General features: G+C 43.1%; 1 protein-coding gene across 3 annotated transcripts in view; it reads right to left on the bottom strand.

Annotated features, from left to right (window-relative positions):
• gphnb (gephyrin b) overlaps window positions 1–24,456 on the bottom strand; it is a 106,783-nt gene that overhangs the window by 41,007 nt on the left and 41,320 nt on the right. For all 3 annotated transcript variants that reach the window (XM_037087031.1, XM_037087032.1, XM_037087034.1), the window contains exons 3-8: window positions 21,779–21,836; window positions 21,576–21,668; window positions 17,522–17,616; window positions 16,553–16,619; window positions 9,986–10,258; window positions 7,342–7,476 (exon numbers count right to left, since the gene is read on the bottom strand). In XM_037087031.1, coding sequence (XP_036942926.1) covers window positions 7,342–7,476; window positions 9,986–10,258; window positions 16,553–16,619; window positions 17,522–17,616; window positions 21,576–21,668; window positions 21,779–21,836 — 721 coding nt within the window. The remainder of the gene's footprint in view (window positions 1–7,341; window positions 7,477–9,985; window positions 10,259–16,552; window positions 16,620–17,521; window positions 17,617–21,575; window positions 21,669–21,778; window positions 21,837–24,456) is intronic.

The following is a 24,456-nucleotide window of genomic DNA, read 5'->3' as shown; positions in this document are numbered from 1 at the left end:
GCGTGGGCTGAATTGCACCACTGCACTGTGACTCATTTCCAGCATTCCGGTGAAGAAAGAGGAGTTGATTTCCATAAGCCTTGGCCTTGGCTCCAAAGCCATACATCAAGCCATTAATCAAAAAAAAAAAAAAAAAAGGCTACAGGACCAGTGCGATGTGAGGCGGTGTCCTCTACGAGCTCCGCCAGCACCTGAAAGAGTTTGTGCAAAGGCACCGTGAGGGAGTGGGAGCATTGAATACTTTAATCAAAATAAATGCCGATATCAGTCAAGTTGATGGGATGTTTGGAACAGTATACAACACACACACAGAGCATAAATAATGTTTGCATTCTCAGATGCATCAAGGTGAAAGCTCGGGTGGAAAGGGGAGCGTAGATGAAAGGGGGGGAACAATAGCTGAAGAGGCAGTATACTTTTATTGTGTTAAATTCACCTTAAAAACTTAATTTGCTTAATCTTATAGTGACTTATTTTCAAATGATGTTGTTATTTTAATGTTGTCTTGTTCTTCTCTCCCTATGTCCCTCAGCTCGTTGTTAGTGGGATTTAAGCAGGGCTTGTGTGCGCCTTTTAACAACAGGAGAATACTCTCACAGTAACTATGTCTTCATGCAACTGTCAAGCAAATTCGAAGCAAATTTGTGAAATATTGCAAACAAGACAGAACAAGACAATGCTAATGTTTGCGGTCTAGGCTACATTACGCACGGCTGTAACAAACACAGCAGAAGAAGTAAAGGTCATGAAACAAAAAAATAACAATCTGAAACTCTGGCTCCAGCAGTTCTGGTCAACATGAGGGAAGTTCTCTAATGACCCTTGTTAATTTGATATCTCGTTCTTACAATTGGAACCTAACAATTGTATTTGTAACATTATTATGTATGCAAAGTGAAATCTTATGCCTGTTGGCTTCAGACATGAGCCCTGTCTTATGACAAGCACGTGGTTGCATAGTATGATTAGAGGTACCCGTGTAATGTACCTGGTATAATAGGCTGTGAAAATTAACATTAGGAAATTATCTAAGGAGCTCATCCTGAAGGGGGTTGGTGAGGCCTCTTCTGTGTGTGTGTGTGTGTGTCCTGAAAGTAGGTTAATGGATGACACACAACAATGACTGAAGTGTGTAGGAAGTTTTATGGGTTTCATGAGGCGGATGTGGAGATGATTGGAAGGGCGTTATGAGTGAGATCATTATGTAATCTTGTGACTGTGCTACAGTTAAAGTAAGACAAAAAATAAAAAAAGAAATGAAGAACTTCTGGAAAAGAAATATTGTGTCCAACTTGACCAACTCTCATCTGCACCAGAGTGACAGATTTTCAGTGGCCAAGACACTACGCAGTACAACCTCTGTATTCCTACACTATTCCTACCTACACTTAAGCAGATATATATGTAAATCTTTTTAAGGTGTGCCTTCTTTAAAATGGCTAAACTAAGCCTTAATGTCGGCCCGACATTGTAGCAGTATAATGCTCAGCCTCTCCATCGGTGCTACTCGCTACTTCTCCACAAAGCGGGAGAGCTGACGGTCATCTACCACAAGTAATACAATGACTGTGGTTAACTACCTCATACAACCCCACATCCAAAGACCCCGACTATCACTTTAAAGAGTAAGAATTGTAGGTCCACTTCTGGGTGAACTTGCCAGTTAACCTCAGGACCTGAGGTTGGTGGTTCTGCTCATGCAGTTTGCCTGTGAACAGCTACAGAAGCTTCCAGATGAGCGCGTTATTCAACAGCCAGCGAACAGAGATATGAGCACGCAGGTAGTCAAACATTCGCCTGCATCCACATTAGACTCGATTCATTCACTAGTGCAACTGGGTATGTCTCGAGCTCCTAAAACTAATCCTAAACCTTACTATGTGAACCAAGAAACAACAAATCATGCCTGAAAAGCAAAAACCACACACAAGATACTTGATCCTGAATGTCACAACAGGGCATTACCTGGAAAACAGGAAGTGGTGTTTATTTGTGAATGTGTCTCTGGAAACCCGCGCGTCCAAATTTTTAAACATTACTCCTGTGAAAAAAACAGGAGATATAACCTCAGCGCGCACACACAGTCACACACGCATGCACACGCACTGTCAACCATCCTCTGAGTCAAAGCCCCGTCTCCCATATGCTTCATTAATCCAAACTCACCATTACATAACTGGACTAAATGCTCACAAGAGTGGAAGAGTACAACTACCCTCCCTGCATCTTGTGCATGTGTTTGTGCGCGTCTGTGCGTGTGTGCGCCTGGCTTGTGTGTGCGTGCACAAGTCGGAGACGAGTGTGACAGAGAAAAGTAAATCTGGTTCCATGAATGATTGTAGAGCTGCTCAGTTTGTAATCCTTTTGTATCTGCATGCATTTGTCAGCTGTGGGCTGTGTGTGTGGTGAGACGGTTGCTTTGTCCCTTCAGGACGATTTTGAGTGCCCAAATTTACTGTATGAGTGTGTGTGTGTGTGTGTGTGTGTGTTCCCAGTTGTTGCTCTGTAGATAGACAGGTTTGGTCATCAGTTGTGAGTCTGCACTCCTCTGCGGTCTCTAAGCGCGCGCACACACACACACACACACACGCGCTTCACGGTTCGTAGCAAAGCCTCTTTCTGACACCCCCCCCACACACACACACGCGCACTCACACACGTGTTCACAAATACATTTGTTGGCATATTTTCAAAATCCAGACTCACATAAACACTGTACACATTTTACTGTGTCTTCCATAACATGCCTTCCACCTGAAAACTTGCACAGTCCTGTAACTTGACGACTGCTACGTGAGTGTATTTATGCATGTTTCGAGCTGGCAGAGAGCGTTTTCTTGCTCGTGCTCTGCTCCGTTGGGCCTTCGTGTACGGAAGCAGCGCTGCCGCCACAGCAGCAGCAGCTCTGGCAGTGACAAGATTAAGACCTACTCCATACCTTCTCCTCTCAAAGCCGCCATGCAGCGCTGCCAAGACCCGGCTAACAAACTAAAACAGCCCACAGTGGCACATGCAATGCATCAGTGAACAGAGCCATTCTGGCTCTGGCTCCGGGGACATTGTGTACATACTGTCGGCAGCCGCTCGCAACGTGGGAATTTCGGAGAACATATGGCAGCTTGTCGCTGGGAAACAGCCTGTGTCAGAATCTAAACTAGCTAAGAGCTACACCTAGAGAAGCTATTAACTGTCTGCTATCTGCCACGCACAAAGACACACATGTGTAGACGCACATGTCACACACAAACGCTGACTAATGCGGTGGGCATGTGATCGTGACAGGCCAGGGATGCTTGAACTGGGTCATTGAGAAAGAGATGCTTCAGCGGAGAGACAGGTGTGTATTTTTGTGTAGCGAAAAGAGGGGCCGATGGGAAAGGACTACCTCACTGCATCAGTGGAGACAACAGCAGCAGCATTAAAACTCCACCGGCCAATTATTTACAGCTGCACACTCTGTTGCTCAGCTGAGGTCAGAAACACCTTGGCTTACTCTGAGGCTCTCTAACCACAATCAGTCTGATCACCGCAGTGAAAAATGTTGGCGATGTACATTTCAGCAAACCACAGATGTGTTGAATGTTTTTCGAACGTTAAGTTATGTGTAATTTTCTATCTCATTTCAATGCCATGCTTAAGGTCTTGTTATGTTTAGGCACAAACACAGCCCGGGTAGGGTTAGAACAAGATCATCGTGTGCCACAAACAAGGCTGGAAGCTCTTCAAAATATCCAGTTCCTGTTGAAACGACACCTCAAACACTGGTCTCTTGCTTGGCGGTCATCAACAACACCACCATCCCCTTGTGCATATAAATTTGAAATATAGGACAAAAAGCATGGCATGATATGTTAGCGTTGAGTACAAACAAATGCATTGCAGGGACTCAAACTGCAGTGGTCAAAAGGTCAAAGATGTCACTTGATGAATTTCAGCACTATGTTAAAGCTTCAAATCCAAAAGGGCGTGCTACACCGAAGTAGAGCATGTTTAGCGTCTTTGCTCTCTTTGCTACACGTCTCTGCCAGTGATCACATGCACGGAGCTTAAGCCAGACCCACATTCCAAGAACTCATCAACTCACACATCCTATCTCGGATGAGCCACCATCTCTTACACCCCACACCACACGTGACCACTGACCCAAACTGACCACAAAAGACACATTTAAAAATGACCAAATCCCATAAAGAAGACTACCAAGAAGACAGTCAGTTAAAACAGGTCAGGTCAGTGGTCAAGTGATGTTCGCCCCAAATAAGGAAATCGTCAGGATTCTTTCATGGGGCAGATCAAATCCTCAACTCATTTAGATTAAAACCAAGAGGAGAATCAGAAACAGTTCCCACAAGAGCTGGAGGAAAACAATATCACTCAGCTGTTAGTTTAGACAGAGACTAAATCACACAACCCTGCAGACTGACGAGTCCAGTATCATGAGACCAAGACTGTCAATAAGGTAAAATACTGTAATGTGTAATAAAGCCGTTCAATCCTCATAGAATCTGTCTCTTGAACCTTCGTATGCCATCTCATCACTTGCCCCCCCCCGCTGCTCCACATCTCGTTCGACTCCTTATGCATACAGCCGCTGACCAGCGTATCTAAATATCCGTGTCATTCGACCAGACTTGTGAACGTTTGTCGCCAGGCTTAAGCCAGCTCTCCAGCAGCTGACCTCCCACCACTCCGTATGAACCAGAGAGACCTCCTCTGGCTGCTTCCTCCGTCTCATGACCCGCCTATGCACCCGCCCTCCCTCCGCTAACATCCCATCCCTCTGTTCCCATGGCAACCCCCTCATCTATTCCCACAGCACCTGCCTGCTGTCCGAGGAGACACGTGGAGACGTGACGCTGACAGACGAGGTGAAAGAGAGACAGAGAGAGAGAGTGAGAGAGAAGGAGAGAACGAGAGAGATGACAACAATTGGCATTTTAAAAACCTGCAGGAGAGATCAGTAAAAACAGGATACTTGGACATTTCATGTTACAATGTTTTGCTTCGTGCATTGAGAAGATGTGTGTGTTCTTTTTACACTGATAATTCAGGTTTGACAAAGTTTTGTTACACTCCTCCCTGCTGCCAACTGTGAACAGTGGTGGAAATGGCCTCGACTAACTGGGGGAAGCTTACATGGGGGCCGGGGGTTGTACATTTAGATTCTTTCATGAACATACAAATGCTAATCAAGCAGAACAATGTAGGGATGAATATTCTTTAAATCAAGAGCTGAATGCTTGACTGTTTTTTTCCCTTATTGGTCACAGTCATTACCATGACAACTGCAGCCTCCAAGAAGATCTGGTTCAGTTACTTAAAACTACAAAGATGGATGAGATCTCCTTATTCCAACTTGATTTTATCATTGACACAGTTAAAATGAAATGGAAAAAACGCAATAAGAAAATGTATTTAGTTTTTTTGCTTTCTTAAGCTTTTAAGTATCAATATTTAAGCTATTTTAAGTTTAACATGGGACATTTCTCTCGCCTTATTTCACCATCATATGTACAACTCAAGCTGTTGCATTTTAAATGTCACTTTTTTCATTTAGCCTAAACCCTTACGTTGTCAAATAATCATTTCACATTTTAAATTGAATTATGCCCTGATTATTCCTAGCAACGCAGTAAAATAACAATCTTTGAATTTGATCTCTTTATTTGACTTTCAGTTTTGATCCCGACCGTACAGTGGACGGTCAGAGCGCTCTGATACTGGAGCTGTGAATTTCTGAATGACCAGTTCTGACTAGATTTATGAACGCACTATTTTTTCCTAATCAGCAGGCTAACTGTTACTTTTAATCATCAACCCATGCTGGTATTTACTACATGTGGGCTTTAGGCTGCTACCATACAAGGTATCTGAACTATGAACTTGTCAGCTCTCCGAATGTATGAATGTGAAATGATTGCCCATGTTTCCTTCTGCACATGCAAAGACTTGTTGCACTTGGAGCGCACTGTCATCAGAGATCTCTCTCACGGATTGGAACAGTGGAAATATGTGAACTACATGAAATACATATACATCCATATGTCTCCATTCCTGTCAACAGCACCCTAAAAAACATTGAACAGACTGTCGAAATCAGAGTGGAGACGCCGCTCCCCCTTGACTTTTACTCCCTGAACGACGTTCCCCTGTGCCCCCCACCATTTCCACCACTGACTGTAACCAATCAAAACATTGAAGTCTCCCATTAAAGCTGGGACAGACAAAGCGGGCTACGTGGTGAATCGAACTGCGTTGCGTTAAACCTGGGGAGTCATCCCGCAAAGGCGTTAGCGCATCCAAGCATGAGACTCACAACCTGCTGTCTCCATAAACACACAGATACACGCACTCACCCACAATCAACAGGGGGTTTACATATAAAACACATAGAAACGAACACAAAACACACACTTTTTTGCGAAGTTGAGACACTAAAAGAGAATACCGGTGAAAACTGTGAGTGTGTGTGTGTGTGTGTGGGCTGTTGATGTTGAAGCGTGTGCTGTTGGAGTGCAGCGGTCGCTTATTTTAGATAGCTTGAACTGAAATGAAGGCATAAATAGAAAACAAACACATCTCGCCTATAAGCAAAATACAAGAAAAAGTAGAAAAACTGGGAGGAGAAGTAAACACAAACAACTGAATAAAATATCGGATCAGAACTGTTTGTCTTTTGATTACAAACGCTATTCCATTAAAAAAACACATCTGTGGAGGTAAACACAGCTGAGTCGTGGGATGCAAACAGAAAAATGGGATAATGCAGGCTTTGTCTGTGAGTGTGTGAGCGTGTGAATGTGTGAGTGTGCAGAGAGAACCTGTTTAAGAGTAAGGACTTTAGGTGAGCACTTCTTTGGCACTTTTCAAAGGGCAAGTTTTGATTTAAGACTCGGGTTAACATTTAAAAATTGGGATAAAATCTAAGGTTACCTGCGCGATTAAATCTTCATGTTACGATGCAATAAAATGCACACTTGTAGCGTTAAATGGCAGCAAGAACTAACTGAACTTTAAGCATGAAAATTCAGCCTTTAAAAAAAAATAATAATAAATAAATACTAGTTCGACAAAACAATCCAACCTCAAGGTTTCACTTACCAACTTCTTCTGAGCTTCATCAGCAGACGGAGGTCATTTGTCAGAGATATATTTACATGCAAGCTCAGCAGCTCTCATGAGTTTACTAAATCCAAAATTTCATCAACTACAACTGTACAGGGAGCTGATGGGGATAGAGTTCAGGAGGGAGCAACTGCCAACGTAAAGTCCTTCTACAACCATGAGGAATCTGCTTCACTTAATGTGTGTGTGAGCGTGTTTATTGCACATTTTACTCACTTTGGGTGTGGGACAGGAAGCGGTAGAGAGGCGGGACGTGGCCTGGGCGCGGGGCGACTCTGAAGGCGTGGTGCTGAGAGAGGCCGTGTCCCTGGGCAAAACCTGCACACCCCGCGAGGTAATGGGGTCTGGGATCTGAGGTCGCGCACACACACACAAACGTACGCAGACACCCGTGCATGAAAAACACCACACACGGTAAAACCCGGCACGCATACACATACTGATATTCAAGATCCATGGAGACACACGTATATATATATATATATATATATATATATATATATATATATATATATATATATATATATATATATATATATATATATATATATTGTCCAGACTTCTCTACAACTGCATGTCAAACTTAGACAACCACAGCTACTCTGAGGGTCCAACGATGGAAGGCAAATGGCCTCAAAAATGTGACACGGTGAGGACAAATAATGAAATATCAGGGGGCGGAGTCTTACCAACATCCAGCTGTGACTGGACAATGAGGTGGGATGTTACAGAGCAGGGTCCAGGCTGCAGACAGGGCAGGATAGGATGATGGGTATGGAGAGATACTCGATGATTGAGATACAGATGTATGTAGAGACACACAGTGATGGAATGTGATGCACAGAGATACATGGCAAACTCAAGTTAAAGGTCCCACACTGCAGAAAGTAAGATTTTCAGGTCAGCAGGGGTAGCAGCTATAAAATATACAGTGGAAGTGTGGAAATGCTCAATCCACAGAGAAACGCAAAGAGCTAGAATTAAGAAATAGTTATGTTCCTCAAAGCCAAAAGTTTTGTGACCAGGTTTTTCGGTTATATAAACCTGAAATACGGTCTACGGTTAAAACAAGATTAAGAGCCTGGTTGAAAAAAAAAACACAAACATGCAGTGAGCGTTGCCTGCTCAGGCCTGTGAGAGCTGATCAATCATAGCAGACAGAGCTTTTTCGGGGGGGGGGGGGGCTAAAAGAGACAGACAATAATATTGAGTGTGAGGTAGTGGACAGCATAAGAAAAATGATGTCTTCTCTGCATTACATTAAAGCTACACCCATAATAAAAGTACAAACCTGAAAATGAGCATAATATGGGACCTTTACAGATGAGGGTTTACTTTTTCAACTCATGACGTTTCTGCAGTCATTTACTCTTCAATATCCATGATGCATCTCACTTTTCACTAACAGGACGCTCAAAATGTACTCAGATGTGTCCTCCTCATGTGCGCGACTGACAGAAAGGAGAAGTTTGTCGCTCTTGCTTCTGGCAAGATTGTCAATAAAACTTGAAAGATAGCATGTTCTGCAGTTTGTCTTCCAAACGCAGATTGTCTTGCCAGATTCTGTGGGCTGCAACAGGTGTTTCCAAAAGCAGCCTTCAGTTAGAACAAAATCCACTCTGCACCAGTCAAATATTTAATAGAGCATTCGAGTGCTTCTGGTCAGCTTGTTCCTGATAGCCATCTGGAAGTCCAATAATGCCAGGGCTTAAAAGATACATGGAAGTTCTGTGAAGACTTTTACCGTATCATTAACCTGGTGCACCATTAAATTAACACATCACAGCTCATACTGTACATTTCAATGACACTGGACCCACCCAAAGATTCTTAACTAAACTTTTCTGGCCATTTAAGAACAAAAACATTTTAAAACTTTAACATAGCATGTGGTTGAGAAGCCATGGTGGAAAGGCACAGGATGATGGCAACTGTGCAGCTCCAGCATCCAGCCTCTTCACTGCGTTGGAGAAATCGAAGCGTTTGCCTGTGCACTTCCTGTTTTTGAAGAGGACATTTTATCATAGATTTTGAAGGTGTGAATGACTGTCCATCTGGACCACGGTTAGGCCCAGGAGGAAGCAGCAGAGGCATTTCATTAAATTTTGGATTTAAAAACAGTTTGTCTTTCTTCTCAAGGTGCAACAAGTAGCATGTTTAAACATCAGTGTTTCATGTTCAGAGCAACTGTGTGCCTTTGGTACTATGAGATCCTGACAGTCTGGATCGGAATCAATTATGCTCAAAAGCTGGCCAACAAAGTGTTCAATCTTCAAAGATTGAACATATTACTTTTACGAGAACGCTCCGTAATTCACACATTTATATTTCATCTAATTCCGGTGCCACAGCACAGACGTCTGTCACAGATCAAAACAAAAATGACTTCTTTGTATTTTGCGTGTACATAAAACAGTAACATCATATTCTATGCAGGATTCGTGGTTGCTTTTTCTCAACACTAATTCCAAAAATAAAAAGAGAATTCCTAAACACATTTTTCACGTCTGCATTGATTTGATTTATTAAAAAGTATTGACGTTTCAGTCGCAAGACTTCTGCGTGCAGCCTTTGACTCACGCCCAATTCAATGGCCCAGCAGGGAAAAAGACAGCAAGTGGTTTTGAGTATCATAACCAGGTAGTGAAACACCAATCTTTGTTATCGACTGTGTGAGGACCTGGTGATGAGACTCAACAATCAACCATCTTTCCACTGATGATAAAATGTTATGTGTGGCATCTTGACACACGCTTGTATGAACGACAGGTGTGAACATGTACAGATGGCCATGTGAAATGGATGAAGTCAGATCTCTAAAAACTGCTACCATCCCCTCTCCTCTCCTCCGTCCTGGTACCTTGGCGGCGATGGATGCGGCAGTGATGTGGGAGGAGGAGCTGTCCTCGGTGGACGCCACACCGCTGTCCTTCTTCTCCTCGTCGTCCTCCTCGCACTGCACGCCCTTGTCCTCCGTCTGCCGGCGCGGCGAACTGTTGGGCGGCGGCGAGAGGGGAGGCGGCGGCGATGGCAGGTCCTCCAGCTCGTCTGCCGCCTCCTTTACCTTCACAATGGCGTCCCGGAGGAGGTCGATGGCGTGCGGCAGCGCCGGCAGGATGAACTGGAAGCATTCCTGGAAGGGTGGAGGGAGACAGGAGAGAACATCAGTGACGGTGACTTAAGAAGATCTGCATCTTCTTTAAGGTGACCTGTTGAAATTCAAAACTCCCTGCAGGTTTTTCACATCAAGTACACCATGCTTGATTCATTCTTTGAGATTGCTGAAAAACTTGAATAGAGCAGTACTGTGGAGTGCTAGAGATAAACTGTGTGTGATTTTTATTATAATAGACTCAAACAATGTTATATAACCATTTTTAAAGCCGCAATCTTCACTGTAGCTGCTGAAAAAAAAGCAAAAATAACTTTATTTTCAAACCAATATGGGATTTCTGGCCTTCCGGTGACTTGGATTTCACTATATGGAGCTTTTTATGCTCGTCAGTCCCCATCTACTTTAGCTGTTTAGAAAAAGGCCGCAACACTTTTGTTTTGCTGTGATGCTCCAGAACAGATAGTAGAGGACACATCTCACAATGATAAATCATACCTGAATAAAGGGACATTTTGAAATAATGTTCTGACTCTGTCTACTCAGGATTTGGCTCCCTCTGCAGACAAGCATTTTGAAATTACAGTCAGGGTGATGTCGTGACACAGTGTAATGGCGATAACAAAATCAGATTACAAAGAATAAGTAACTATAATCAAACCAGATTACGATGGAAAACAGGTGTAATTAGATTATACGTACACTGTCAAGGATTATGTGATTGCATTTTTGATTACTTCAAAATCAGAATCAGAATCAGAGATTATGAATTGATGCCCGAGGGGAAATTGGCAAGTAACAGTGGCTCATTCTCAGGGGTGCACCGATCCGATACTAAAATCGGAAAAACTGCAAAATAGGTGGATCGGGGATCAGAAAAATTAACAGATCCACGGGCCGATCCAGTTTTTTTTGTTTTTCCTCTGTTGCAGCACATCCTACGACATTCGTCAGCAGCACGTGTGTCGCATGCTGAAAGAGCACAAGTTGTTGTTTGACCAACTTTTTATTAGTTTATTCTCAGGCTCATGTTTTATTTTGAATTCCTGTTTGCAGGACTTTGCATTTAATATATTCTTTACATGTTTACGATGTTTGGTTACTGTTTGATTACTATTGTATGTTCAATCAATGCACTGTTTTGTTTCTGCTGCTACATTTTATTCATTTTAATTTAAGAAGTTTGATTACATTCTGTTTTAGATTTGAATTGTTTTTCAAGAACAAATACATAAGAATTCAAATAATTCAAATATTGTTTTTTTTTTTTTTTTTTTTAAATGTTTACAATGTTTGGTAACTGTTTGATTATTTTGTCATAGTTAGGAAAGTGTGGTGCCTCTAGTCTTTTCCACATGGTGGAAGGATAAGGTGGAAGGTATACAGTTTATTATTAATTCAACAGCGGTATTGGATCTGTATCGGGTACCGACAGATACACAAAGCCCAGGTATTGGTATCCAGATCAGGACTGAAAAAGTCAGATCGGTCCATCCTCTACTCATTTCAGAGTAAAAACATCACACTGTAGACAGATTTGAATAAAATATAAGAGAAAATAAGAATAAGAGTAAGTAAAAATGAAACATACAAGTAATAAAATATTAATAATATTAACATTTATGAATACATTTGCCATTAGAAAGAGAGATCTAAGATATGTGCCCAGTGCTACACTAGACGTGGCAATTTATAATGCACTCTGCTGAATAAGAAAGCAAGTCACTCCTCTCAGGTTTCCAGTTGTGTTAATGCCAACTTATCTTTATATCTATATGCTTTTTAATGATAAAGATTGAGTCTTCAATACTTTGTACAAAATCAAAGTTAAATAATGGGTCCTCCACATGACCTTTGACTAAAGAAACCAGCAGCAACAAAAAAACAACACCCCAGCATATTGTAGAATAAACAGTACAGCTGCAGCTGGTGCCAGTAATTTGATTTGACTGACTGCAAATGCTAAAAAATAATAAATGCATTGTATTTTCATTGAAATGGTTTTGAGATGTGTAAAAATAAAAAAAGAAAGAATATCTGTGGAACTAATTTCTTTGGTAGAAGGTGATCCAAATTATTCGGATTAGCTTAGTTCAGATGTTTTTGTGTCTGACGCATTCTGTTACAAATAATTTTTAAAAAAACATGAATGTAATTTGTAATTAATAACTGATTCAAAGCAGTCAGTCCCAGTCCTGGTCATAGTACACTGCCACAACAAGCATTTCTGTAATGTAGTAATTTCTTTGCAAACAAATATAAGTCTGAGGCAGCGGAATTGAACCCAGAGATTCCCTCCTGGACGTCAGCAGGTCAAAGCGCCTCCCTCTGGCCACATTTAGACATGCTGCTTGTGCTCTTTCCTTCCTCCATCTCTGTTTCCCTCTCCGGTGACTCTCTGTGTGTCAGTGTGCCTGTGGGCTCCTCAGCTGTGCTAAATGCTCCATTCTCCTCACTCCCAAGACAAGAGCTAATCTGTGAAATTATTTATCTTCCTGTGTATTTTAAGCATTGAGAAGATACATTATTAATCGCCCCCACACTTTAGTATCCGCGCTGGCTGCGAACGGGCTGTCGGTGCAACCTTTTTCCACTTCCATGCCCCGGTTCATACGTGCATATCGCAGGCCGGATTAAATATGACCATGTTAATCTCGATTTAAATCCAACAGAATCACGCCAGGATGCCCAAAACCGTCGCTGTGCGTGAGAAAAGGAGAGCAGATGGATGCTTCAGACTGGGAGATAGAAGAGACGGAATGGGTTAATCTCAGTGGTTGACCACAGGCCCGCCAGCCCTGCTGTGTAGCCGCGAGCTAACCTTTCCACCCCATACCTCCACCTTCACTGGCTCACACACACACACACACACACACACACACACACACACACACACACACACACACACACACACACACACACACACTCACATCCCAAACCCCCTCGGCACATAGTAGACTTTTTACGCCTCTCGCTGGCGTGTTTGAAGCCCACATCTGAGCGATTTTGGAAGATGTGGAAAGGAGGGCCAGGTTGTGTTGGGCTGAAGTGGGGAAGGATTGGGAAAAAGAAGGAGCGAGGATGGTGTCAAGTGCCTGGAGATGTCACCCCCCCCCCCAATTCCCAGTTTTGTGCTCTCATTTTGTGTCGGGAATTTTTTTTTTTAAGGTACATCAGGGGTGTTTTTTCTTTTTTTTTTCTCCTCAGCTCTTATTCTCTGTTTTGTCCTGGAGGAGAGTAACTGTCAAGAACACTAAAGAGCAGAATCCCTGGATATACTGCCAGCGGATGAGAAACACAAGCGAAGAGAGAGAAGGTTGGAGGAAGAGGGGAAAGCGGGGCGGGGGGGGTTGTTGCAGGAGATGACGAGAGAGGATGGCAGACAGAGAGCGAAAAGAGAGAGGGGATGAGATCTCGAGAGATTAGGATAGACGGAGTAGGAGAGCGGCTGAGATTCAGTGAGGGAGCAAAAAGAACATGCAACAGAAAAGACAGCCAGACAGAAAGAAAAAGCGAAGAAGAAGGAAAGCGAAACAAGGGAAAAACAGAAAAAGGGACAGTGGCGAGTGAGAAATGGGGAGTGAGAGCCTACATTTTACACAAGGAGGCTATCTCAAACTCTTCCGCAGTGCAACACGGGGACACCAGCAAAGTTCAAAAGTTTGACAGACAGTGCGAGTGCATGCTATTTAAAATAAGCTCCTCTTTTTTTCCTCTCGTTAGCCAGTTGTAACACAAATGGGCGTACATCGGAAGCACATCGCGCAGCACACACTCTCCTCTCATCACTGCTATTTCGCTGTGATTCACCTCCAAATTTCACCTCTTCAAACCTGTAAAAACTATTCATGTAATGTCAATTCCCCCCAAATTTGGGATGCATAAAAGTAAATAAAACACAATGTGATAATTTACAAGTCCATGAACCTGATTACCTGTGGAAAGATCCGTCGTTCCTGTCTCAAATTGTCTGAAAAGTGTTGCTGGCATTAAATTCAAGTATATTTCTACAAAAATCAATGAGGTCGATGAGGTTTAACACTAAATTGTGTTGTCTTTGTACTGTTTTCAATTGTGTATATGCCAGAGAGGTTTAGATAATAATCCCATAGTGTTTTATTTAAGTTGTCTCTTACAGAGTAAATGTCCATTCAACTGCTAAATAAAAAACTGACAGAAATGTCACCGCAGTGGATTTAAATGTCCCCCCCAGGTGGAAGCATCAGAAGCTGAAATTTGGTTTGGTGATGAGGACTTAATCACATGAGGAGATGTTACCTGAACAATCAGAGACATGAATGTTACAGGCAACAAACGCTGCAGGCAAACATGTCATCAGCACACGACGGAACAATGACGCTGCAGGACGTTTTTTTATTCCCTTAGCATAGTTAAGTGATCACTATGTGGCAGCAGGATTACAGCTGCAGGTCCATCACAGAAAAAAAACATTAGAGATTTAAGGCTGAAGTGCCAATTTGGGACCAATAAATTAATTAGTAGTAGAAGTAGCTGTAGTTGTAGTATTGCAAATGCTAAATGCAAATGGAATGCAGGGTCCAGCTTTTTCAGAGTTTGATCCACAACAAAAGCTTAGAACACCTTCGTCTCATGCTTCATCTGACCGATCTGTTTTTAATGTACTTCGTCATTTAATCTAATCTTTAAAGGAGCAGTGTGTAGGATTCAGAGGCATCTGACCACCACTCGTCCCATGCTCATCTACCAAGGTGAAAAAACGTTTAAAAAAAAAAAGGGAGCCAGTGTCTGGTTTGTCCATTCTGGGCGACTATACAAACATGGCCGACTCAGTGGAAGAGGAGTTGCTCCCTCTGTAGATGGAAAAGGCTCATTCTAAAGTGATGACAAACACCATTCCTTAGTTCCAGGTGATTTAAGACTGAATCCTGGAAAGTGTACTCATCCTCACACATCTCATGTCAAAACATTTTATCCATGTACAAGGATTCAGTGTTCCTTCCGGAAACGTTTTTAAAAAAGCATTAAACACAAACACTGAACACAAACACTTCATTTCTTCAGTGTCATATTGTGACTGAAAATCGAGGCTGGAGCACAATATGCTAAAAGCGCAAATGTCCAGGACATATAGTTTATTGAACCTGCAGATCTGGAGTGTAAATGAGGCCAAGAAGACAAAACGAGCAGAAAAGATGCACGGCCGACTCTCTTCTCCGACTGGCTGGCTCAGCCGGACTTCCCCGTTATCTTTATGACAGGAGATCATCGTAATAAAAGCCTGCAATGGGCGGCTTGTGCCGTTAACTTTAACTGGGGGTTGATGAGGGAGACACTAATATGGCAGCAGATGGGGAAGAGGTGGCGTAATTGATTAAAGGAAATACTAAAATCGATCAGGAGAAGCGGGTGCGTAACGAGACAGAGACAGATGTGCAGGTCAGCGCGGCAGAGAGGGAGACAGATGGAGAGAGAGACGGAGACAGCAGCGGGCGAACACACACACACACAATGTAAACACGAACCCACACACGCACTCCGCATGTGCATCAAGAACACACACGCGGATGCGTCATGAAACACACACACTTTAAACAAGCACATGCACAGATGCCGACAGCGCGCGGATACACTCACACATCACAATGTACAGATTGTAGTCCAAAGTGAAGTTGACCTTCACGTATTGAGTCATGTTAGTAGCAAAATGCTAAGCTAATGCCGTCCCCGTCACCAGGTCATAGCTGCCCTCGCAGCAGCATTCAAGGCGGAGTCGCTGGTGTCTCCCCAGTGCTTCTGTTGGTGAAGTGAAGCTGCCCAGTGCACGTAGTATTTTTTCTACCCCGGAGGACTCTTTTCTGTCTATCATGTGGATCGCTGATACCACCATCGAGGGGCTGATAAACACAGCGGCCTCAAACGACTCATTCATTCATCTTTTCCCACTTAGAGAATGAGAACTGATGACTATTAGTTAATGCCAGAGATTCACGTAAGTTCATGCCAGAGGGGGCAAATTATCCTGCATATTCTGCAGTTTAAGTATAAAACATAAAAATTCTGTTGCGGTGTTCTTTTTATTTTGTTGCCAGAGTGCAGGAAAACGAGTCTCTGAAATTTTAATTCAAGGGGGACAAAAGCTGGGGACGCGACCCCTGAACCACCACAAAAAAATACACAAACTGAATATGAGTGAAGCTGATTTATCACCAGAACTACTCGAAACTCAGCAAGCATCTGATCCGTCACTGAGCTACATGTGTTTATACTTATAATATCTGGCTCTTGCTGGTCAGGTGAGTGTGTTTCATACTACACATCCACGGCGTCTCCTACCTGGGAGCCTTTCTTGCTTCCTGGTAAGTTGATGATGAGTGTTTTCCCTCGGATACCACACACAGGTCTGCAGGACACAAACAACAGGATAAAGTTTATATGAACGCACAAGGGTGAAAAGTGCGACTAGAATCTCTTATCATGTTTGAATACAGTAATCATAATGGCGGTCGAGGTTACAGATAATGTGGACTTTAACTCGCCCCTCACGGTCAATAACTGAGGGAAACAATACAGCTGAATCAGGTAAAAACCTTTGTAGATATCGTCCTGAAATGTCCAGCCCCCTGTGAGGAGAGGCAGCGAGTAGCACCGACAGGCAAGCATCGAAACACGGTTATCTTAATAAATATGCTCTGATTTGCATTCATGTCATTAAGGGGCGTTCAATCCTTCGATAAAGCCAGACTCAAAGTTCTTGTTTCAAATGGCTGACACACAGAATTACAGAGGGGAATTCACATATATCTCTTTTTATCAACCCATGTCAAAGAAAATATTCGTCATTCATACAAAATGTACATACAAAAGAGTAAAATGTGTGATGAATCAGGCTATTCATGAGATAAAGCCCTCTGCCAAAACCTTTAAAATTCCAAAAGGGATTAAAAAGCTGCAAGTTTTATGTGTGTACGGAGTTGAGATTTCTGGCATTTAAAGACGTGTTTTGTGAAATTAATCACATTTCTAGACTACGATGAAACAGAGCAGTTGAATAGGGCGGAAAAAGTTCTCGCTGAAACTCAGTGAAACCTCCCCGGCTGACCCTGGGACAGTTGTTTGCTGCGTGACAAGTTCTGCGTAATTTTTTCATGTTAAAATATACAAACGAGGCATTATCCATTTAAATATGCACTGCTTTGCATGAATATCCAGAACAGAGATCTGAACTAATAAAGAGACTTAAATAAAGTACGAGCGATTTGGTTCGCGTCGTCTATGAAAAGTGTGTGTGTGTGTGCGTCTGACCTGGATAGCATGCCTAGTGGTGTGACGTTGAGGGATCCCATCAGCATCGCAAGAGACATCCCGGGAGCCTCGCGCTCTATCACCTCCTTAGTGGCCTGGAGAGAAGAGAGATGAAGAGGATGAAGAGGAGGGTCATTAGTGAGATCACAGTCTGACTAAGCGTGCGTCCATCTTAAGTATTTATGCAATGATTTATTCAAATGCTGTCGGGTTTACTCCCGCAGATTAGTTTCAGGAGCCATCCGAACTGAAAAAGTTGTCGGCGAGGGGGTTTACATAAAGAGACGAGTGTTGACAGAAAAGCTACTGTGACACCACAAACACAGACAAATCCATCCTTTCTCAAGTTACAGGGACTTTAATCTGTCAGCCTGGAGTGTAATTTCGCTTTAGTCCCTGGGACTTTTGCTAACAAAGCCTGGTTTATTTTGCAAAAATGCAACAAAGTAAACCTTCTCCCATAAGACAAAGTGAACTGCAGGGTGTTATCCCCACTCTAACTCTGACCCAGTCACTCATATCATGAAACGCAGAGCGAATGGGAGCAATTGACACTTAAATGGGCTGTCGAAGAGCCATATTTAAACTTTATTTAAACATATATAAAGTTTGAGTTTCCCAATATTCTGCTATAATTTAAAGAAGACATTGTACTGAATGAAATAATAAAAGAGGTTTTATAGCTCAGAAAAAAAAGTTGATCAAAGTTGTGAAATCATTAGCGTCAATATTACAAAATGAACAGCAGCACACTCAAGTTTCCATCAGTGTTATACAAAGTTGAATTCATGTTGCATTTAGACACGTTCCCTGACTTCCTTCCTCACTCTTAGACGAATCATCTGGTGTTTCCCCAGAACGCATCAGGCAGATGACACTGATACTTTAACATCAACCCTCCGAATGCACGTCTCCACTCAAAACATCTGGACTGCCCTCACAGTATTGATTTACTATCCCCCTTGTGCGTCTGATGGCTGATGAATCCCAATCTGATCAGTCTCCTCCCCCCTCTACAGCAACACCCCCAACCAGCAATCAGGACTGATTCAATCTCTGAAATCAATGCAGGAATACGTCTTTCTATTTCTGTGCAATTAAACAGTTAAATGTTGGAGAAGTTGATCCTGCAGCCTTACATTTTTTAATTTTTTTAATAAAACCACAATTATTTCTCAAAAAAACCCAGCAGGGAGTGGCGGTTTCATGAACATGAATTTGCCTGTGTGTGTGATAGTCTATACGTTCTTAGGCCTGCAGTCGATGCAGTGCGCTCTCGACAGCTCGATAGCGGAGAAGATAGTGGCGTCTCCTCCAGCTGTGTGTGTTGGGTGCCCTTGAGTTGAGTGACACTTCAAACGCACCATTAGCGAGGGAGAGGGGAGAGAGACGACTTCAAAGAGAGAGGAGCCACTGATGAGCATCGTGGGCTCGGACTCGGGAGAGGAGAAGAAACGGAGGGGGGGAAGAGAGGGGAAGGAAAGGGAAAGAGTGTGGGAGGGACCGAGGCTGAAGCAAGAGGGAAGGAGAGAGAGAGCGAAAGAGAGGAAGGGGGGGTGGGGGAGAGGAGAGGCCGGATCCATACCTCATCATGCACTGCTCAGAGTCACCGATTGGAGGAAGAGGAGGATGGGTCTGTGCGATTCGACAGGCATTCAGAGGACGTTTAAGAAGACGTTTGGGTTGGGGGGGAAACGTATTTCAAAACGAATGTTTCATTCAACAGGAGCGCCCCTGACCCAATGGAAACGCTTTGCTTTATTTCAGTCCTCTTAAATATGGGAGCAGACATCTTGTGCCATAGGCTAACCACCAGAAATCAATGTGCTCGCAAGAGAGAAGCAGCTAATCAAGAATACATGTGTTGGACGGCGGCAAACAGGAAGAGATCATGCCCTACAAGCCCTTAACGTAGGTTTAGATGAGATGCAGCTTTAATGACGGTAAGTACAAATCGTGGCAGAGTAAAAAAAAATAAAAAATCAGTATGTGACTTTTAAAAACATTCGGATATGAGGAGCATTCACAGCTGACTACTGACGTTGTTTCTACTTCCATAATGTCTCAGGACAAACACAGAGCCAGAAAATGGATCTCTGGACTGAAGCAAAGCAGCAGCATCTCTCACCATAAAATATAAATTAATATAATTGATAAAATTCACTTTTACCGATCAAATGTTTTCAAGTGATGACTTTTGACTTTTGGGAACATTTTACAACACGGTAACCATAAACTATACAGCGCTGCCGAAAAACCAAAAGTATCCCTGCCGCTGTGCAATGACGTCCCAGCTCACAAAGACATCAAGTCAAACTCATTCAACACTAAACCTTTAAGGTAAAAGACATATTCTCATATTGATTTCAAAGATGAAATCAATCCTGATTGCTCATGTAGACAACAGAGACGACACAGCTCAGATAAGGATCTTTCATCCTCCAGACAGCTGAGACAAGGTTTGTCAGAATGTCTTAATGCAGCAACGTGTAGTACATTGATTAAAAAGAGTATACAAGGAGCTCAAAAGTGGCACAATGCAATCAGTTAGTTCTGTCCTGCCTTTCAGCTGAAACAGAATACAGTCATACGTGTCTTGTACAGCCTTCAAACACACACAGAGACAGACGGAGCGATACGGTTGTCTCCAGCACAGAGAGCTGAATCAGATAGCGGGTATTATCAGTGACTACAGTGTTCACGTGTCTTCTCTCTTCCAGGAAGGTTCCTGTCTGCCATGATTGATGAGGACCAGCGATACTGCTGAGAATCACAGCTCATCCCCTGCCAAATTGGTTGTGTGTGTGTGTGTGTGTGTGTGTGTGAGAGAGAGAGAGAGAGAGCCTGGTTGAGCACATGTAACAGAAGTATCGGTGGTGTGTGACAAGACGGTTAAGATAAGTATATTTTAGTGTGAAGTATAGAGAGAACATTTTGTTCTACAGTAGACGGCAAACTTGAACATCAACACACTACTGGTCGAAACAGCCAAATCAACTACAGTCAACAGCAGCGAGGACATACAAAATATGTTAAAATATGGATAATTGACTTTTTCGTGTACTTTTGATACTTACATACATCTAATATTAGTACTTCAATCAAATACTATTCACATGGGTGACTTCCACTTTTACCAAAGTATCACTTTACATTTACCCAGTTCTTTTTGACAGATGCGCCCAATCCGCTTTTACTGGATATGGCATAATGATGGCATGTCACCTCAGACTTAAAGAATTGTGAAGAATTCCCACAATCCTGTTGGTCAAGGTAGAGCAGCGTTCCCTTCATATTCTGTGACTGCAATCTGAAATATTTCGTTAATCTGATTCCAAACAGGAAATCAGACATCGCGTGTAGACCTTCGGCCAACATGGCCACCCCTCCTGTAGTTGTTCTCTGACTCATTACCTCTATCTTATTTTTGTTTTTCAAAACAATCCTTATTTCCCATGTGACCGCGCTGCTGATTACACCGTGTGTTCATCAGTGCAGCAACACACGTGTGTAATCAGCAGAAACAGGGGAGATCCACCTGGACAGCCTTTTGCTCGAAGGCACCAAAATGTCCGCTGCATGTGAGCTGTGAACACAGTAGCATCACTCCCCTTTACAGAATGGGACCTCTGACCAGTGTCCATATTTAACCCCACGCTGTCCTCGCTGACTCTACGTAACATGTTTCAGGCTTTACTCAAGCTTCATTCCACAGTGTGCATAATGATGAAATACAAAAAAATAAAACGTGACTTAGGATGTTGTTCGCCGTCACTCTTTTGAGCCAGTTAAGCCGACACAATGTGCGTCCATGACGTAATGCCTGTCAGATCTTTGTTACATCAATCAAACCTGTGATTGCAGCTTCAGAAATGTGAATACTTTCTGGTTTCTTTACTCCTCTATGACAGTAAACTGATGGTGACAAACAAGGACATTTTCTGAAGCCAGTGTAATGGGATTTTGGAAACACAGATCACCTTTTTTTCACAATTTTCTGACATTGTCTGGCGCAAACAACGATCAAGAAAGTGGTCAGTCAGTTTGAACCTACCTCTGGTGTGACGTCCCTCGGGGCGAAGCCGGTGCCTCCGGTGGTTAAGATGAGGTTAAGTTCCTTCTCATCGCACCAGTCCACCAGAGTCTCCTGTTCATACACACACACACACACACACACACACAAACACAGTCAGTTATACTCATCGCTGCAGACACTGTATAGTGATGGATAAACGGACAGATTGAAAGATAACATACCTTGATTTCGTCTATCTCATCTGGCACTATCTTGTAGGCCGAGATCATACCCCCCAACCTGGGAAAGGAGGATAGTTATTAGATTACGAATACATACAGTAATTATTACATTCAAGACAAGATACTTTATTAATACTATCCTTTTTTTTTCTACACTTCTACACAGAGGTCAAAAAGGTATGCTGAGAAACTGTGGGCTTTGTCAGAAGTCTGTGTTATTGTCGGGTTAAAGGAAAAATCCACCCAAGATGATAAATTCTGTCATTATCTACTCATCGTCTTGTTTTGTAGTCCACAAAACTTTTTACCGGAGCTTCACAGCAACACCACGTCTAAAAAGAAAAAAAAAACTGAAGTAAATGGGGACTTGTTTAAAAATATAAAAAAACTGCTGAAAAAATACAAATGAAATTGCTCCGTACAGCTCGACTGGCGTGATTCACGTCTCTGGAAGCTCAAAGAACTCATATTGATTGGACAAAATGCACTAACACCCTTTCTCAGCCAAAATCTTCCCTGCAGCTGCTAAGTTAACATCACCCTGTCTGAAGGAGGTGCACAAGCTCCGCCGTGAAGGGTGTAAATAACCTGTTCTTAAATCAATTTAGGATCTTGGAGCGTTTTCAGAGACTTGAATTAATCCCGATGAGCTGTACAAAAGCATTTTCCTCTTATTTCTACTGTTGTTTTTTGAAAATAAATCCCCATCTTTTTCAGCTGTTACAAAACTTCACCTGACTTTTGACCGGCACGAGGGTGAGGAGATACTGACTGAATTTCCACTTTTGGGTTGAGCTATGCTTTACGCTGCAGAACCTGTTACACTGTGGGCTCACCTCTGTCATTCTCAGACCAAGAAAATATTCTAGAAAATACCGTTAAAAAAAACAAAAAAAACAAATACGCGCCGCAAAGCTTGTTAACGTCTGTTTGTGTGATTGTGACTTTAAACCTCATGGCTGTCATTTGAAGGACACAGAAGATGTGTGAAAAGGGTCGCAGAGAAATAGAGAAGAGGTACAGACGGGAAAGAGAGAGCGAGAGATGTAGCAATATAACAGAGAGCAAGGAGGAGAGAGAGGATGCCCTTGAACATTCCCTCCTGAAAGGATTTTCCACAGGACGGCCCACTGAAGAGGGAGCTCTGGCAAGGACAGAGCTGCTGCTGCTGCTGCTGAACTGTGATCCATGGCGACCTCCTGTGGTCACACCGGGTATGACACCCCAAAAAGAACAACCCCAGGCTCAAGGTGAAGGCTCTGCACAGACACCCCTTATGTAACCCTTTTCTTTTTTCAAGAAGCGCTATTTTTGGGAGACTACTGCATCATGTTTCCCCTCCGCGTCAGCCACTTAAACGCCATGACACCCTCCCTCAGACAAATACCCGTGAACATTAAAGCTCCCCGCTAATTTTTTTCCCCTCTCCCTCTCCTCCTGCCTTTCAGATGCTTTTTATCCACAACTGGAGACTCTCACTCCACACACACGAGTCACAAAGACTATTTTTTTTTTTTGCACCCTGGAAAATGCCATTCACAAACTGTGCAGTGGAGCAGCTGAGAGACAACGGAGGAAAATACCGCAGCAAGTGTGCACGGAGACGAGGCGTGAAACTCAGAGGGAAGCTGTCTGCTCCCGACAAAAGAGGCAGAGGAGTCAGGAAGAGTCATTTAAGAAGTACTTCTTCATGAAACGCTGCACATGCGGGGCCACTCCGAGCATCCTCTGACTCGTGAACCCACACACACACACACACTCCCCTGCTGACATTCCTGTGATGACACGAGTGATTTACTTCTCCTGATGTGTTTAGGAGGGAGGGGGTTGTTTTTGGCATCTCTGCATGTGTGTGTGTGATTGTGTTCATGCATGTGCATTCGTCCATTTATGTGTGTGTGTGTGTGTGTGTGTGTCTGTGTCTGTGTTACACCTCGGGAGAGTAAAGGAGCTGTCAGGACAAATCACCTCTCTGCCTCTCCTGGGGTTTTTATGCCTCTCTGTTTCAGCCCAAATGAAAATATGCTCAACACAAATAACTAGGGTTCCTTCCCACCGTTTCCTAGGCAACCCCTCCTGCCTGAAGCCTCTGGCTGCTGTGTTGTTCATCGTGAGAGAGTTTGTGTGCGCCGGTGAATGTTTGTGTTTAACTATCGGGGATGCCATTTCTGTGCGAAAGGCAGCGATGCGTTGATGACTGGACATTTTTTGTGGAGACGTGCGCGCGCCGCGTGAAATACCTTTATGCCGCGACGTGGCATGCGTGTACACGCTCACGCACGACAACGTCCGCAGTGCTTACGTATGCGAACATGTGCTCATGGATGTACATATTAACATACTCATCTACATGTGATTTTGTGTATTTGTGTAATGCACAACACACCGCATGTACACACACTGACACATAGTCCGTATCGAGTGTGTATCACTGCACTTACTTCTACACAGGTGGCCCTACTAAGTAAAGGTTTCACAGTATGGACTACATGTTATGTGTGTGTCTATATACCAGCGTGCATGTATGTTAAAACATGGATGTATCTTTATGGGTCTATGTGTTGGTATATACAATATTTACACACTGGATGTATGTGTAGGTATATTGTATGTGTATGGGTTGTGTCTGCATGTGAGTTTTCTTGCGTTAGTGTGCAGCATTATAAAAAAGAACCCAA

This window comes from Acanthopagrus latus, chromosome 22 (genome assembly GCF_904848185.1).
Source record: "Acanthopagrus latus isolate v.2019 chromosome 22, fAcaLat1.1, whole genome shotgun sequence".
Lineage (NCBI taxonomy): Eukaryota > Metazoa > Chordata > Actinopteri > Spariformes > Sparidae > Acanthopagrus > Acanthopagrus latus.
This window is presented reverse-complemented; position numbering and strand designations above follow the sequence as displayed.